This window comes from Malaclemys terrapin, chromosome 17 (genome assembly GCF_027887155.1).
Source record: "Malaclemys terrapin pileata isolate rMalTer1 chromosome 17, rMalTer1.hap1, whole genome shotgun sequence".
NCBI lineage: Eukaryota > Metazoa > Chordata > Testudines > Emydidae > Malaclemys > Malaclemys terrapin.
Window position 1 is genome coordinate 24349858 of NC_071521.1, and position 13161 is coordinate 24363018.

At 51.1% G+C, this 13161-nt stretch overlaps 1 protein-coding gene across 9 annotated transcripts in view; it reads right to left on the minus strand.

Moving 5' to 3' along the window:
- Positions 1–469: 469 nt before the first annotated feature.
- The window catches only part of EXD3 (exonuclease 3'-5' domain containing 3), a 598889-nt gene continuing 586197 nt past the window's right edge, over positions 470–13161 (minus strand). For 8 of the 9 annotated variants that reach the window (XM_054007609.1, XM_054007611.1, XM_054007610.1 and 5 more), the window contains one exon: positions 470–1019. In XM_054007609.1, the coding sequence (XP_053863584.1) occupies positions 685–1019 (335 nt within the window). In that variant the 3' untranslated portion in view covers positions 470–684. The remainder of the gene's footprint in view (positions 1020–13161) is intronic. The other variant, XM_054007612.1, reaches the window with a different exon arrangement.

The window sequence follows — 13161 nt, forward strand, 5'->3', positions numbered from 1 at the left end:
ACAAAGATGGCCACAATGTGTTGCATTTCAGATGAGCTAGGTGAAGCCCTGGGGTCCAGGCGATTTGCCAAAGGGTCCTTGGCTGGGCAGGGCCTGGGCATCACCCATGCCACAGGGCAATGTCCTGGGGAGACAAGAAATGACACAGTGCTTTACGGGAGCGAGGGGAGGCACTCAGCGCCTCCTGGAGGAGCAGGCACTCGGTGCCTTTCAGAATTAGGCCCGAGAGAGCTGAAGCCTTGGGACTGAGGAGGTGCTCAGTGCCTGCAGCGCTGGGAGGTGTTGGGGGGCAGTGGAGTTCCTCACATCACACTCACGCCCCCCTCTGGAGCTGGAGGGAGCTGCTCTGTGGCAGGAGGGCTGTGCGGATGGGGTTTCTCTGAGGGAAGCATGGACATGGCTCCATGGGTGGTTAGGGAGCAACAACCCTTCCCCCAGTGACACCACTGCAACAGAGGACAGGGATTGGTCCCGGAACGTCTCAGATTTAATGATCTCCTTGGAGGCCATTTGATATCAGGCCCGTAGGTTCCATGGCCCATTACAGTATCGTGAGCACCCTTTGCCCCAAACTCCCAGCCCGTAACATCAAATCAAAGTCCATTTCCTGTTAAAACCGCAGTGGCTCATCGGGGAATCAGGATCCAGCTGAGATTCCCAGTCCCTAGTCAGGAACCGTCTGCCTCAGCTCAGCTCATAGAAGCTTTGGCTTCCCTCTGCGGTGCCCAAAGCCTCCTTAAACTGAGAGACCACTCGCCCAAAGTGTGAGCCCTCCCAGAACACTTTGCCACACTGGGTGCAACAGTAGAAGTAAGACAGGTCGGCTTTGCCCAGCACCCCAGCCGGGATGGCTGCTAGCTGAAGGGAGGCACCTGTGGCCAGCGTCAGGGTCTCCACATTGACGTCTGACTCCTCTAGCCACTGGCAGTTTGGATTATAAACTGGCTGCAGGGAGTCGGATTCTGAGGTGTCAGATGCTGGGTTTGTCTCTTGTTTCTCTTCAGACTTTGTCAGCCAATCTGTGGAAACAGGAGAGAACAGACACTAAATACTGAGTAACAGGTGTGATGAGCTGGGTTGGTGCTCAACAACTCCCCCCATGTGACCTTTACTCTAGGTTCATCAGCCAGCCAAGAAACCAGGACTGCGGGGAGAGAGCTGAGAAGACGGTAAGCCTTTCCGATTCTGGGCTGCTGCATGGGCCGGTGCAACTCTGGAGGCTGCTTTGAGGGTCTGTCTCTCCTGCAGTCAGAGATGTGACGGCAGCACGGGCGGATGCCCCCAAGCTGGCTTTGATCTAGCTAGCTCTGATAACAACAGCAGTGAAGCCACAGCAGCATGGACTAGCCGCTTGAATACATATCCAGAGGCCTGGCTGGCCCTGTCCACATTGCAAGAGAATGTGCAGGCAGGCATAACCATGCTAGCTTTACTCTAACTGGCCTGGGTAAATACAGTAGTGAAGACATGGTGGCGCAGGCTTCAGAGCAGGGTAGAAACCCAAGTATGTACCCAGGGTTCTGGCAGGCTTGTGATCTAACTGGTAGCCCAGGCTAAAGCCCTTGCCACCTAGATTAAAACTACCTAGATTAAAACTAGCCTGGGTAAAATGACCTGTGCTACATCACACCTTCCCTTGCAGTGTAGACATATCTTATGTTTAGGACCCTGTGTAAATCACAATTTCATGGAGGGCACAGAAATTGTGGTAATGCCTCCAAACCGTGATATTTACAATATATTTTAAAAGGAAAATGTCTCTAATCAAATATTTAACAGAAGAGATGACCTCATCTTACAGTGCTGTGCACATGCAGGGCAATCCATGAATGAGGAACAAGTAAACGACTAATGATGCTTAACTTTAATTCACAAATAAAACAGAAATAAATGAACATTTAGGGGATTGCAGATGTTTGTGTTTGCTGCAGATTTTAGTTGTAAAAAATCATTGACATTCAATTGTTAAATTCATTCCATGCACATGCCTTGAAATTGATTAACTTTACTTGTAAACTTCGTTCTGGAAACTCTGTGAAATTCAAGATTTTTGTCATTTACACTGCTGTGAATTTTCTAAAAAAATAAATCGTGACTCAGCCAGGGTGTCAGTTACAGCAGCCTCTCTGGTGCTGGTGCCACAAAACAGACCAGTTGTAGTCATGGGCACTGCTTCCCAGGCACTGGCTTCACCTCTTGCATGCTCCTACCTAGGGGGAAGTGTAGGGTGTGGGCCTATTGTGTGTGCCTACACCAAAGGAATTCTCCCTTGGTCCTAATGGCATACAGGGGTCAGAGTGAGGAGCTGGGGGGATCCTATCCCCAGAGTATCATCTGCAGCTGCTCTATAATGTATGGTATTGGGGAACCCTGCTGATTGCTGTGGCCAAATGAGGACACACAGAGCCCCAAGTTAAGCTTTAGCAATTGCTGCTCATCCAGGCGGCCTGCAGCCATGTCACTTTGGGTTGCCTGGATGTGCTTGGATAGGAAATCACCAAGGAAAACGCAGGTCCTGGTGATCAGAGGCAAGGTCTCTGCTGAACCAATGGCAAAATGTGTTGCTGTGGGTCGAGTGCTCATGGCAGTGCTGTCTGTTACGTGTACTTTGAAACTGAGGCCCAAACAATTGGAGCTCATTAAATATCAGATTGCACATTCCACAAGAGGAGGGATATTAACCAATGTCTTGGATAAATGCCAGTTTGGGCAATACATTCTGTAATTCCCTCTCAAGTTTATGTGGATATGGTATCCTTCACTGACATGAGATGTTGTGAAGTTGCTGTGTACTTTCAAACTGTTGTGGCACTCCACCCCAGAGGTGGCTGCATTCCAAAGGGGACAGACAGAGAAAGAAAGCAGAAAGATTGCAAAGTATTTTGTGATCTGTGAGGATGAAAGGAGCTGTGGAAATGTTAGATATCATTATGAATAATTATCCGGATTAGCAATCAGTTTTGGAAAAGTAATTGACTCAATTAACAATCTACACTGGATTGTTCTAGATTCAGGTCCTAAAGGCATCAGGCACTAGATGGTTTAGGCGTTGTGTTTTGCAGAAACACAGAATTGGAGCACAGTTATGCAACCCTCTTGTTCCTCCCCTTTGCCCCCCAACAACACGGTGATGTTTGTTCTGAGGTGAAAGAAGCCAAAGAGACATGCTCCTCTGACTCCAGATGATGTGATCCTGCATGGATAGCTCCCGGGGGAGCTCAGTTTGTGCACCTGCTCCCGGCAGGCAGCTTTGGCTGGGCACTTCCTAGAGCGTACGTGTTTCCATCTAAAATCCCATTGTGGGCGCAGGGACCGATGCCATTGCCAACAAAGCTACAACACCTATTCGTTTTTTGGCACTGCAGTGCAGGTTCTCATTGCTTGTGTCCCAGTGGTGAGGGCATAGCTGGGTCCAGGAGGCAAAAGTCCAAGACTGACTTGACTGTCATCCATCAAGAAGTCTGGCAGAAAGTGACGCAGGGAGGCAGACTGAGTATATTAGCAGGGGCTGATTCATCCTTGGCATGGGGAGCTCTCTTGCCTAGACAAAAGTTATACAACAAAAGGCAATTTACATCTATCTGGTATGACATCACTGAGGCTGTTCCTCTCCAGGGCACAAGAGAGCTCCGTCAGGAGTTGTCTCAATGTTCCAGGGAGTGCAATAGAGTAATACAGGAATCGTCCTTAGCTCTTCAGCCCTGGATCTCAAAGCACTCTGCACAGAGCGCTCAGTGCCATTCTCCAGTGCCTGTGGCAAGGGATGAAGTGACCTGCCTGAGGTCACAAAGCAGAGCCAGGACTGACTCCTGGGCCAGCGACTCCTCCACTGGCCCATAATGCCCCGTGTGGGGGGAGACTGGAATTCAAACACAGGGCAGTGTTACTGGGGAAAAATCCTAGGGTTGAAACCAAGAGGGTTCTAGAGACATATGTAATATGTTCTGTGGAAATGCCTCTGAAATCCTATGGGGATAAATTCTGTTCTGTCCCCTGGGAGCCACAGCCCGGGTGGAGGTGGGGAGCTTTACATCACGTTTACACCCTCCAGAGTCTGTGCTGCTGTGGGGACTGCATGGCTGCTAAAGCAGCCCCAGGGACAGCCAAGAATCCCCCCGGCCCCAGCACTCAGTGCGCTGATACTCCCCTGCTGAGCCCAGCGTGCCCTAAGCCAGAAGCTGCGAGGGAATCTTTCCCCTGCCTCTTCCAGCTCCCTCTGTGGCCCAGGAATGTCCCAGAGCAGCATGCAGGAGTGGAGCAGAATCAGCCCTGTCCTTCCTTTGGGCTGGTTAACCCTTGCTTAGAATTCCATGGCAGGGAGAGTTCTTGATTGCCTGCCCACAGCGCTGTGTGACCCTGCATGGAAAGATGAAGGGCCACTGTGCAAAACTGAACCCCCATATTCTGTGTTTCAGCTCCCACCGTGCTGTGCTCGGGCCCCACTCAATAGAGCATTCCCAAGCCAGGAGTGCTGCTAAGCATATGCCGAGTGCCTGGCTATGTGTACGCAAGAGGCTGTGAATTGCTATCAAACCAGAGGCTGTGTGGTCAAAGCACATGGTAGCACTCAAGGGCCCAGGTGCCTGGTTCCAACTCTGATAGAGCTGACCTTGGAGAAGCCAATTCCTCCTTTGTGTCTCAGTTTCCCCATCTGTAAAACTGGAGTAATAATCCCTCCCTCCCTATCCCACAGTGGTATTCAGAGGCATCACAAATTAATGTATAAAGTACATTCAGATCCTTCGATGGAAGGTGCTGGAGAAGGATCCAGTATTATTATTCTAAAATAACAGAGGTTTCTCAGCACGTGTCTATTATCCTGGCCCCAAGGTGTGTGAGAGTCACGATAGACATCGCTACCATGTTAGCTGATACATTTAAAAATATCTAAGCACCCTGTGACCAGACCCAAGCGCTGCTGATCGGGAAGACGGGAATGCCCTAGCAATGTATTATATGCCTTTTCTAACAGTCCATGTGGGATCTCTTTCCTAAACTATCCGACCACCACGGAAAGGAAACAAAGAACTGGGTAAATGTGATGACAGACCCTGACCAAAATGTAAAGACATGAGGGCTGTCACTCAAACCAACACCACCCAGGAAGATTTCAGGACACAGTCTATGGCTGGCTTAAGACACCACCGGTCCTAAGCTTGTTGTGTTCTAGTCCGTCCATGGAGTCTTTAACTCAAGGCTGGATGTCTTCTGAAGGGAGCCACGTGCTGGAGTCACTGGGGCAGTTCTCTGACCGGTGCTATGCAGGAGCTCAGCCTAGATGATCACAGTGGTCCCTTCTGGCATTAAAATCAGCAAATCTAGGCAGGGACTTTTCAGTTTATTTTGCCTGTTTGACAAGGGGCAGGCAAAGCCGAGGGAGGCACTGATTCCCAGGCCAGAAGAGACCACTGTGATCATCTAGGCTGAGCTCCTGACAGCACAGGCCAGAGACCTGCCCCATTCATTCCTACAATAAAACATTTAGAAAAACCTCCAGTCTTTGATTTTAAAACTGCCAGTGATGGAGAATCCACTAGGACAGGGGTCGGCAACGTTCAGCACCCTGGCGGGCCGGGCCAGTTTTATTTACCTGCTGACGCGGCAGGTTCGGCCGATCGCGGCCCCCACTGGCTGCGGTTCGCCGTCCCGGGCCAATGGGGGCGGCGAGAAGCCGCGCGGCGCAATGGGGGCAGCGAGAAGCTGCGGCCAGCACATCCCTCGCCCGCGCCGCTTCTCGCTGCCCCCATTGGCCCGGGACGGCGAACCGCGGCCAGTGGGGGCCGCGATCGGCCGAACCTGCCACGTCAGCAGGTAAATAAAACTGGCCCGGCCTGCCAGGGTGCTTACCCTGGCGAGCCGTGTGCCAAATGTTGCTGACCCCTGCACTAGGACCTTGGTAAGTGGTTCTAGTGGTTAATTACTCTGACTATTAAACCTTTTCCCCCTTATTTCCAGTCTGAAACACAGAGTGACTGTGTGACCCAGGATGGAGAGAATAATCCTTCCTTTCTCCTGCCCACCTTTTTTCTGTCTTGCCAATTTAGACTGTAAGCTCCTGGGGGTGGAGACTGGCTCCCACTCTGTATCTGTGCATGACGGGGCCTTGTACCTTGGCTAGAGCCTCTAAATGCTACTGGAATACCAAGAACCAGGGGTCACCCAATGACATTAACAGGCAGCGGGTTTACAACAAACACAAGGAAGAACTCCTCACACACGCACAGTCACCTGTGGAACTCATTGCCAGGGGATGTTGTGAAGGCCAAGACTATAACAGGGTTCAAAAAAGAACTAGGTCAATTGATGGAGAATAGGTCCATCAATGGCTATTAGCCAAGATGGTCAGGGACATAATCCCACGCTCTGGGTTTCCTAAGCCTCTGCCAGCTGCTGATACTGGATGACAGGGGATGGATCACTCGATAATTGTCCTGTTCTGTTCATTCCCTCTGAAGCACCTGGCTCTGGCCACTGTCGGAAGACAAGATAGGGGCAAGATGGACCTTTGGTCTGACCCAGTTTGGCTGTTCTTATGTTCTAATAATGATCAATAATAATGATGACCTCAAACACAGCCGCGCGCAGTCCCCAGCAGTATTGCACTGGGCTGGGGACACCTGAGCGAATCACTGATTTTCAGGTCGGTGGCTGAACTCAAAAATAAAATAAAAAAAAAGACAAACTGAATTTTGATCTGTTTGTCTCACTGAAATGAAAACCCACAAAAATGTCATTTGGGCTGAACGAGGCAACATTTCAAAATGCGCTATTTGCCAAAAAAATCCACCAGTTCTAGTGCTGGGGATGTGGTAAAAGCCCCTGGTCTGCCCTACCATATCGCCCCCCTTCTGTCTTTGAAAATGCATGTTCAGCCCTGAAATGGTTAAATATAATTACCCCTTTCTGTTATTTTCTTCTCTGAAGGTACCAGGCTGTCATGGTTGGGCTTTACTGATAGTCCATTGAGCTTTTGTGCTCTTCGAGGAATGCCTGGCATTTCCCCCCCTTTGGAAATCTCCCTGTCTGTCAGCCCCGGTGCAGTCCTGCGAGCTCTCAGCCACGGGCCTTCACAACTCTCCCACCGGCACAGAGGATAGCGTGTGGGATTTAAAAAAAATTCCTCAAGGCACCCTGTAAAGTGTGAAGTACCAACCGCCCGCCCGGCCACACTCCCCTTCCCCTGTGGGATGTGGCTGGTGAGACGGGCGGGGGGGGGGGGGGTCATTACAAAGAAAAGGAGAGAAAGGCTTGTGACACCCAGCATTTTGCCTTTCGATCGGCCCCGGCCCCCTCTTAATTGTGGCACTTCAATGGGTTGAAAATGCAACATCACTTCAAAGTAACAATTTTTCAATAGAAGCTTGTAAAGTCCCCCTCCCCCACGATGGAATTCGGTTCAAAGGCTTTTGAAGAAGCCTGTGTCCCTGTGGCAGTCTGTCTGAAAAGGCCACTGGGAGCCAGTAAGCAGGGTGCCAGCTCGGCAAACAATCTTAGAAAAAAGTCACTGTGAAAAGGTCATCTCCGTGGTGGTTATGGAGAGAAAGGGGCTGGGGGAGGAGAGGGGAAGATTTCTTTAAGGAGGGATTTTTCTCCCCCCTTCTTTCCTAAAGCAGGGTAAATATGGCGCCTTATCTTGTAAGAGTGCTAAAATCCACAGCATGGCTCTGAGCTGGGGCGCCCACACAGGGAATTCTGGGTTTCCAGCGATCATGTGCTGCTGCACTGGGGCCTCCGGGAATGCAGTGTGCACGGAAACAAAGAGCCACACCTTGACTACAAGGCAAACTGGCTGGACCCGGGCACACACGCGTGCACACACACGCGCACGTGCACCTTTCATAGTTCAAAGGCAGAGGACAGCTCATCGTGAGCCCCATTCGTGCTGCAATCTCCTTGGCACTGTCCATTGCTGTGTCCGTGCGCTGGCTGACGCACCGCCAGACAAGACTGCAAACGCACGGTCTGTGGTGGGCGTGCAGCAGTGTGGCTGAGGGCGCTGGCGCTTGCTATGTGTCTGAGACAGCTGTCTAAGCCCTACGGCACAGTCACAAACTACTGAAATCCCAGCGCAGAGCACTGAGACCCCCACACTTCACTGAGACCAAGCAATGGCCAGGTGGGTTGGGGGGGGGCATGGGAGACCAAGGGGAGCCAAGCGCATCATTACAACATCCCAGGAGATTCTCACAGCTGCATTTTCAAGGGACCTGTCTGTGACCAGTCATGCCAGTGCCTGGATTCCCATTGCCGCCCTCTGAGGGGCAGAAATGAATTCTGTTGCCTATCAAATCAATTAGAAACACCTCTTGGGAACTAATAATCCCATTACAAAACATCTTTAAATGAAAAAGGCCTTTTCCTCCTCCCCCGCCCACCCAGATCACTCTGGGACGACAGAGTCCAACAGCCTTTGTGTAAAGGGATTTCTGACATTTTATTCTGTATAGCCAACCAAGGGTTTGGCAGGTAGAATATATCTCCCTGCTTTTAAACACCTAAGAAGTGTGCTAAAAGCAGGAGTGGAATTGGGAAGTGACAAGTAGAGCTATTCTTCCAAACTCCTCCCACAAACCAAGCTCCGCCTACTGGAGCTGCCAAAATGAGATGCTACGGACAGCACAACGTGCACAGAACTTCACAATATGCATGCCCTTCCCCCACGCTCTGTGTGCCACAACTTCAGTGGCATTGGCAATGCTGAGTTTCCCCTCAGGACACAGGTTACCTCATGAGACTCTCTTGGGCACTGGCTGGCAGACTCCTTCACGCACACCCACTGATGTGGGTCTCATTACCCCACCGCACACAGCAACCAAACTTCTGCTGTCCAAACCCAACAATGGTGGCTCAGCCTAGGAAACTGGATAAGCCAAGCGATGGCCACGTCCCATGCCCTATGTGATGTCCTATGCCCATGAAAAAAGAGAAACTGACAGGACCAGAAATCCTCATTCCCCTCCAATCTTTATCTAAGAGTCTTCTCCCAGTCATCTCTGCCAGGGCTGCGACTTGATGCTTGGGTTCCAGGGTCCAAATGAGCTGCAGCGGCTGCTCTGACACTTAGCAGTAGTAGTAAATATTGATGAGGGTGGCACTGGAACAACGGGACGGTCTCCATGACGGCAGGTGTTGCTAGTGCCATAGAATCCAGATTAGCCAAACTGCCGGAGTGGTTCTGCTATTGGGAGGCAGTAAGTGGATCACAAAGAGACTGTGAGAGGGCTGGAAGGAGTGGCACTCCAGCTTCCGGGGTCCCACTGTAACAATTTTCATGGCCTATTCCAGGGCCTCATTTCACACTGGCAGCAGTGCTTAATCCCGCGCTACTTGGGGTGAAATGGGACTTCTTGCCTGTTGTGACAAACCCAGTGTTGTAGGGAGACAACTAATCTCCATGAAGAGGAGTTGGGGCTCTGGAGAGAGGGACAGGTCTACACCTTGTGAGGACAGCTGAATGCCCAGGCAGCTCTGAGGCCATGAGGGGTAAAAAGAAAGGTGGTTACTGTATTGTTATTGATGAGGTTCCTTCTTGGGGAAATGAAGCCCCCCAGACAGGGGAAACAATGCTGGTGGCAATCCAACTTGGAGTGTGAGGGGGTGCTTCTCTGACCTCCTTTCTCCCCACCTGGACAAACACATAAATAACAACCCACTCTCACTGTCCAGCTACCGATCCCAAAGCACTCTGCGGTGTGCGTGCGGGTGGGAGGGAAAGGGGGACATCATTAAGTCCATGTTATAGACAGAGTAGCCAGGCCCTGTGAGGGTAAGTAACTTGCAAGTGAGTGTCGGAGCTGGGACCAGACCCCAGACTCCTATCCCATGCTCTTTGCCCTCTGTGTACAGTGGTGGCTAATGAGGAGCCAGGCTGGAGGCTGGCCCAGCTTGAGGGGGATTTGTTTGGGAGACGGAAAACTGGCAGGGGGAGAGCTGGTGATCAGAAGCACTGAATTCTCCCTACAGAAATACGACCGTGGTACATTCTACCCACCTCGTTAAGGTCGCCAGTGCATGAGCTGACCAGTCCCCGCAATGTCCTTTATTCACTACAGGGCATTCGGCAGAGCCAGGTCCCGGCGAGCCTGCATCCCACTGTTAGCGGGATCCCCCACATACCAGCACTGAGTTGGGCACAGGACTGGGGAATTCCTAGTATAACACCCATGGGAAGAGCAATGGACTAGAAGCAAGGGAAAGGTGGTTTTCAAGGATGGGATTTTTTAATGGGGCTTTGCTCCTCCATCACTTAGGCATTTTGAAAGCTCCACCCTTAAATGTTTGCTTAGGGCAAACAATGTTAGAAACCGCGCTTTAAAAATGCTCTCCATAAGTCGTGTGAGTTCCAGGCCGGGGTAGGAGGCTCTCCCAACTTGGACCCTGTCAGAGGGTATTAACATAGTCTCACTTGGGATGCTAATGCCACCCCAGCAAAGGGTCCATCTCCTGTTCTCTTCTTGTACAGGCCCACCTGTGGCAGACAGCCTGCATTCCTACCCGTGAGGCCGCAGAGCTTGGACCTGGGCACCAATGGTCTTGTGTCTGTACTGGCTCATAGCAGCAGCAGGTCCCTGTGGAAGTGTGATCCTTGAGGAATAATGGACACCTGCCATATCCTGAGATACACAAAGTTCTGCCAGGAGGTTCTGACATGCTCACAGCCTCGCCCGGCTCTCAGGGCTGTCACTGTGAGCACTTCCTTCACACTCGTAACACACTCCCTTGTAATTTGGCAATTAAGAGCTAGGTGTTCTGAAGAAAGCACTTGTCATAAAGACTTTGCACAAGTCTGAAAACACACCCGGGAGCATTCTTGGAGGACAAAGGTCCATGGGAAACCTTCCCTTGGTGAGAGATGGCTCCTGATAAGGGAAGTTACGAGCCTGAGAAACACACTCTATTGCAAGGAACTGAAGATGCCTGATTATCTTTTCCTTCCAGATAACCGTGATAAGAAAAGGACAAAGGACTCTGGATTGTGCAACCAGTTCAACGGAGGAGGGGCCAAGTTCTTAGGGCTTTCTCAGAGCTGGGTAGGACGGAGATTGGGAGTTAAGCCCTGTGTCCCCCTTTGCTCTGCTGATGCAAAGCAACAAGGCAAAAAATGGCATGAAGCAGTCCAAAACTCTCCTCGCTCTCTATAGGGTTTCATGGAAGGGAAAGGGATCCTATTGGATTCTCTGCCTTCCCCCCAGCCCCCCAGAAACCCTGCCTGGCACCTCCTGCCCCCAGTGTTTTGTTTTGCTGGGTTTTACTCTTGCATCAGCAAAGGACACAGTTGGCTCTTGCTTATTCTCTGCTCAGCGTCAGGCTAATACGGATGTCATGTCTGCTCAGCTCTGGGAACCCACGGCTACTACCTGTCCGGGTATCTGCACCATGGGAGAGGGAAGTGGGAAGGGGGCTGACAGACATTTCTAATGAACATCCAGCCTCTGAGACATTCCTGCTGGGCTCTAGGTCTATCCCCATCTCTGCCCCCGATCTGTTTTTCGGGGCAGGGACTCTCTCACTGTGCGTGTACAGTGCCCGGCACAGTTCAATGCCATGACTATTTGATATTTATATTGTGGGAGTACCTAGAGGTCTAAAAAAGGCCTGGGCCACATTGTGCTAGGTGCTGTATAAACCTATAGGAAAAAATGGGGACCCACTCTCATTTGGGGCCATTAGGTGAGCCTGTAATAAATAATAATAATTCAGAACAACATATTATGGTTATGGGGTTGCTCTTTCTAGTGTACACTCAACCTTGCACTAAATGCGTATCTTTCTGAGGCAGCTTGGTCCAACGGTTGAGTATAGGAGTGAAAATCAGGACTTCTGGCTTCTACCCTGGCTCTGCCACTCACTGCCAGACCCCATGGAAGCTCCATCGCCTAACCGTGCCTCAGTTTCCCCATGTCCAAAGCAGGGATAATAGTGCTCATCCACTTTTGCAGTCTATGGGTGAAAAGAGCTACGTGGCTCCTTCAGCTGGAGATCCCTGAGCACTGCCCCTTGGGGTCATTATCCTAACCCCACTGCGAACGCTCATGGAAGTCTGGGTTGTGTTACTGCATGTCCATCCTTATGTGGCAATCGGATTGGCACAACATTCAATACGGAGTGAGCCAAGGTAGCATGCAAGGGTCAGGCATGAGATTTTGTAGCCCTCTCGTGAGACCTCAAGCCTACCTTATTTTAAAGTGACACTCCAGCCCAGCTTCAAGTGTAATTAACTGAGGGCTCTAAACAGACTGATGCCTCTTTAGGTGCAGACTTGAGTCCATGGCTAAGGAGGCTGTGGGGTTCACCAAGTTGTGAGGAAGTGTCGGTGGGTTTGCCCTGGCAGCCCCTAGCCTCAGAATCACTGGCCTGGCCCCAGAGAGCTTTGGTGGAGAAGGGGGAGATGTAGAAAGACCCCAACCCTTCTCTGGGAGACATGCAGCTTAAACCTCAGCATGGAACAATTGATCGCTGTAAAGCTTTCCCCGTTTGGCTGCTTCCTCCCCCCTTCCTGAGATCACAGGCCACACCGCAGAGTGAAGGGCTGAGAAAATTCTCACGCTGTAATCAGCAGTGCAGAGAAGAGTGACCTTAAGAAGCTGGGGGGAGGAAGGGAAAGAAATACTGAGTCACTTCTGCAGGCAAGTGAGTGGGAAACGTGCTGACCAAACAGGTGTCCAGGGTCACAGCCAGGGGAGCACTCCTGGGCTGTATACACAGCAGCCTATCTGCAGCAACCGCATCTTAACAGTCCTTTTTCCCATGCTGTTCATGTGACACAAACAAGGATCCTTCATCCACCCTCTTGCCATTTGCACAGTCCCATGCCAAGGGTGCCTCTGGGGCTCACCACACTGCACAGTGCTGCGTTCACAACCACCAGACCTTTTAATGAACAGCCCTGGGTCTCCCCAGGGATTTAGTCCCAGCTCTGCTGCTACATGGAGCAAAATCTGGGAGGACTGGAAGGCTCCGTGGTATCAGTTTAAGCCTGGCTCAGTGCAGGAATCTCAGTCTTGACCTACAGCATCCTCTGCTAGTCCAGTCGTGGCCTCCACATGTTGTGCCAGTGCACCTCAATCTTGAGATGAAATATTCCTGTTTGTCTAATGTCAGCCTCTGCCAACACCCCTCAGTACTGCCACACAACACCCCCAGCTATTCCAGACTGGGCTG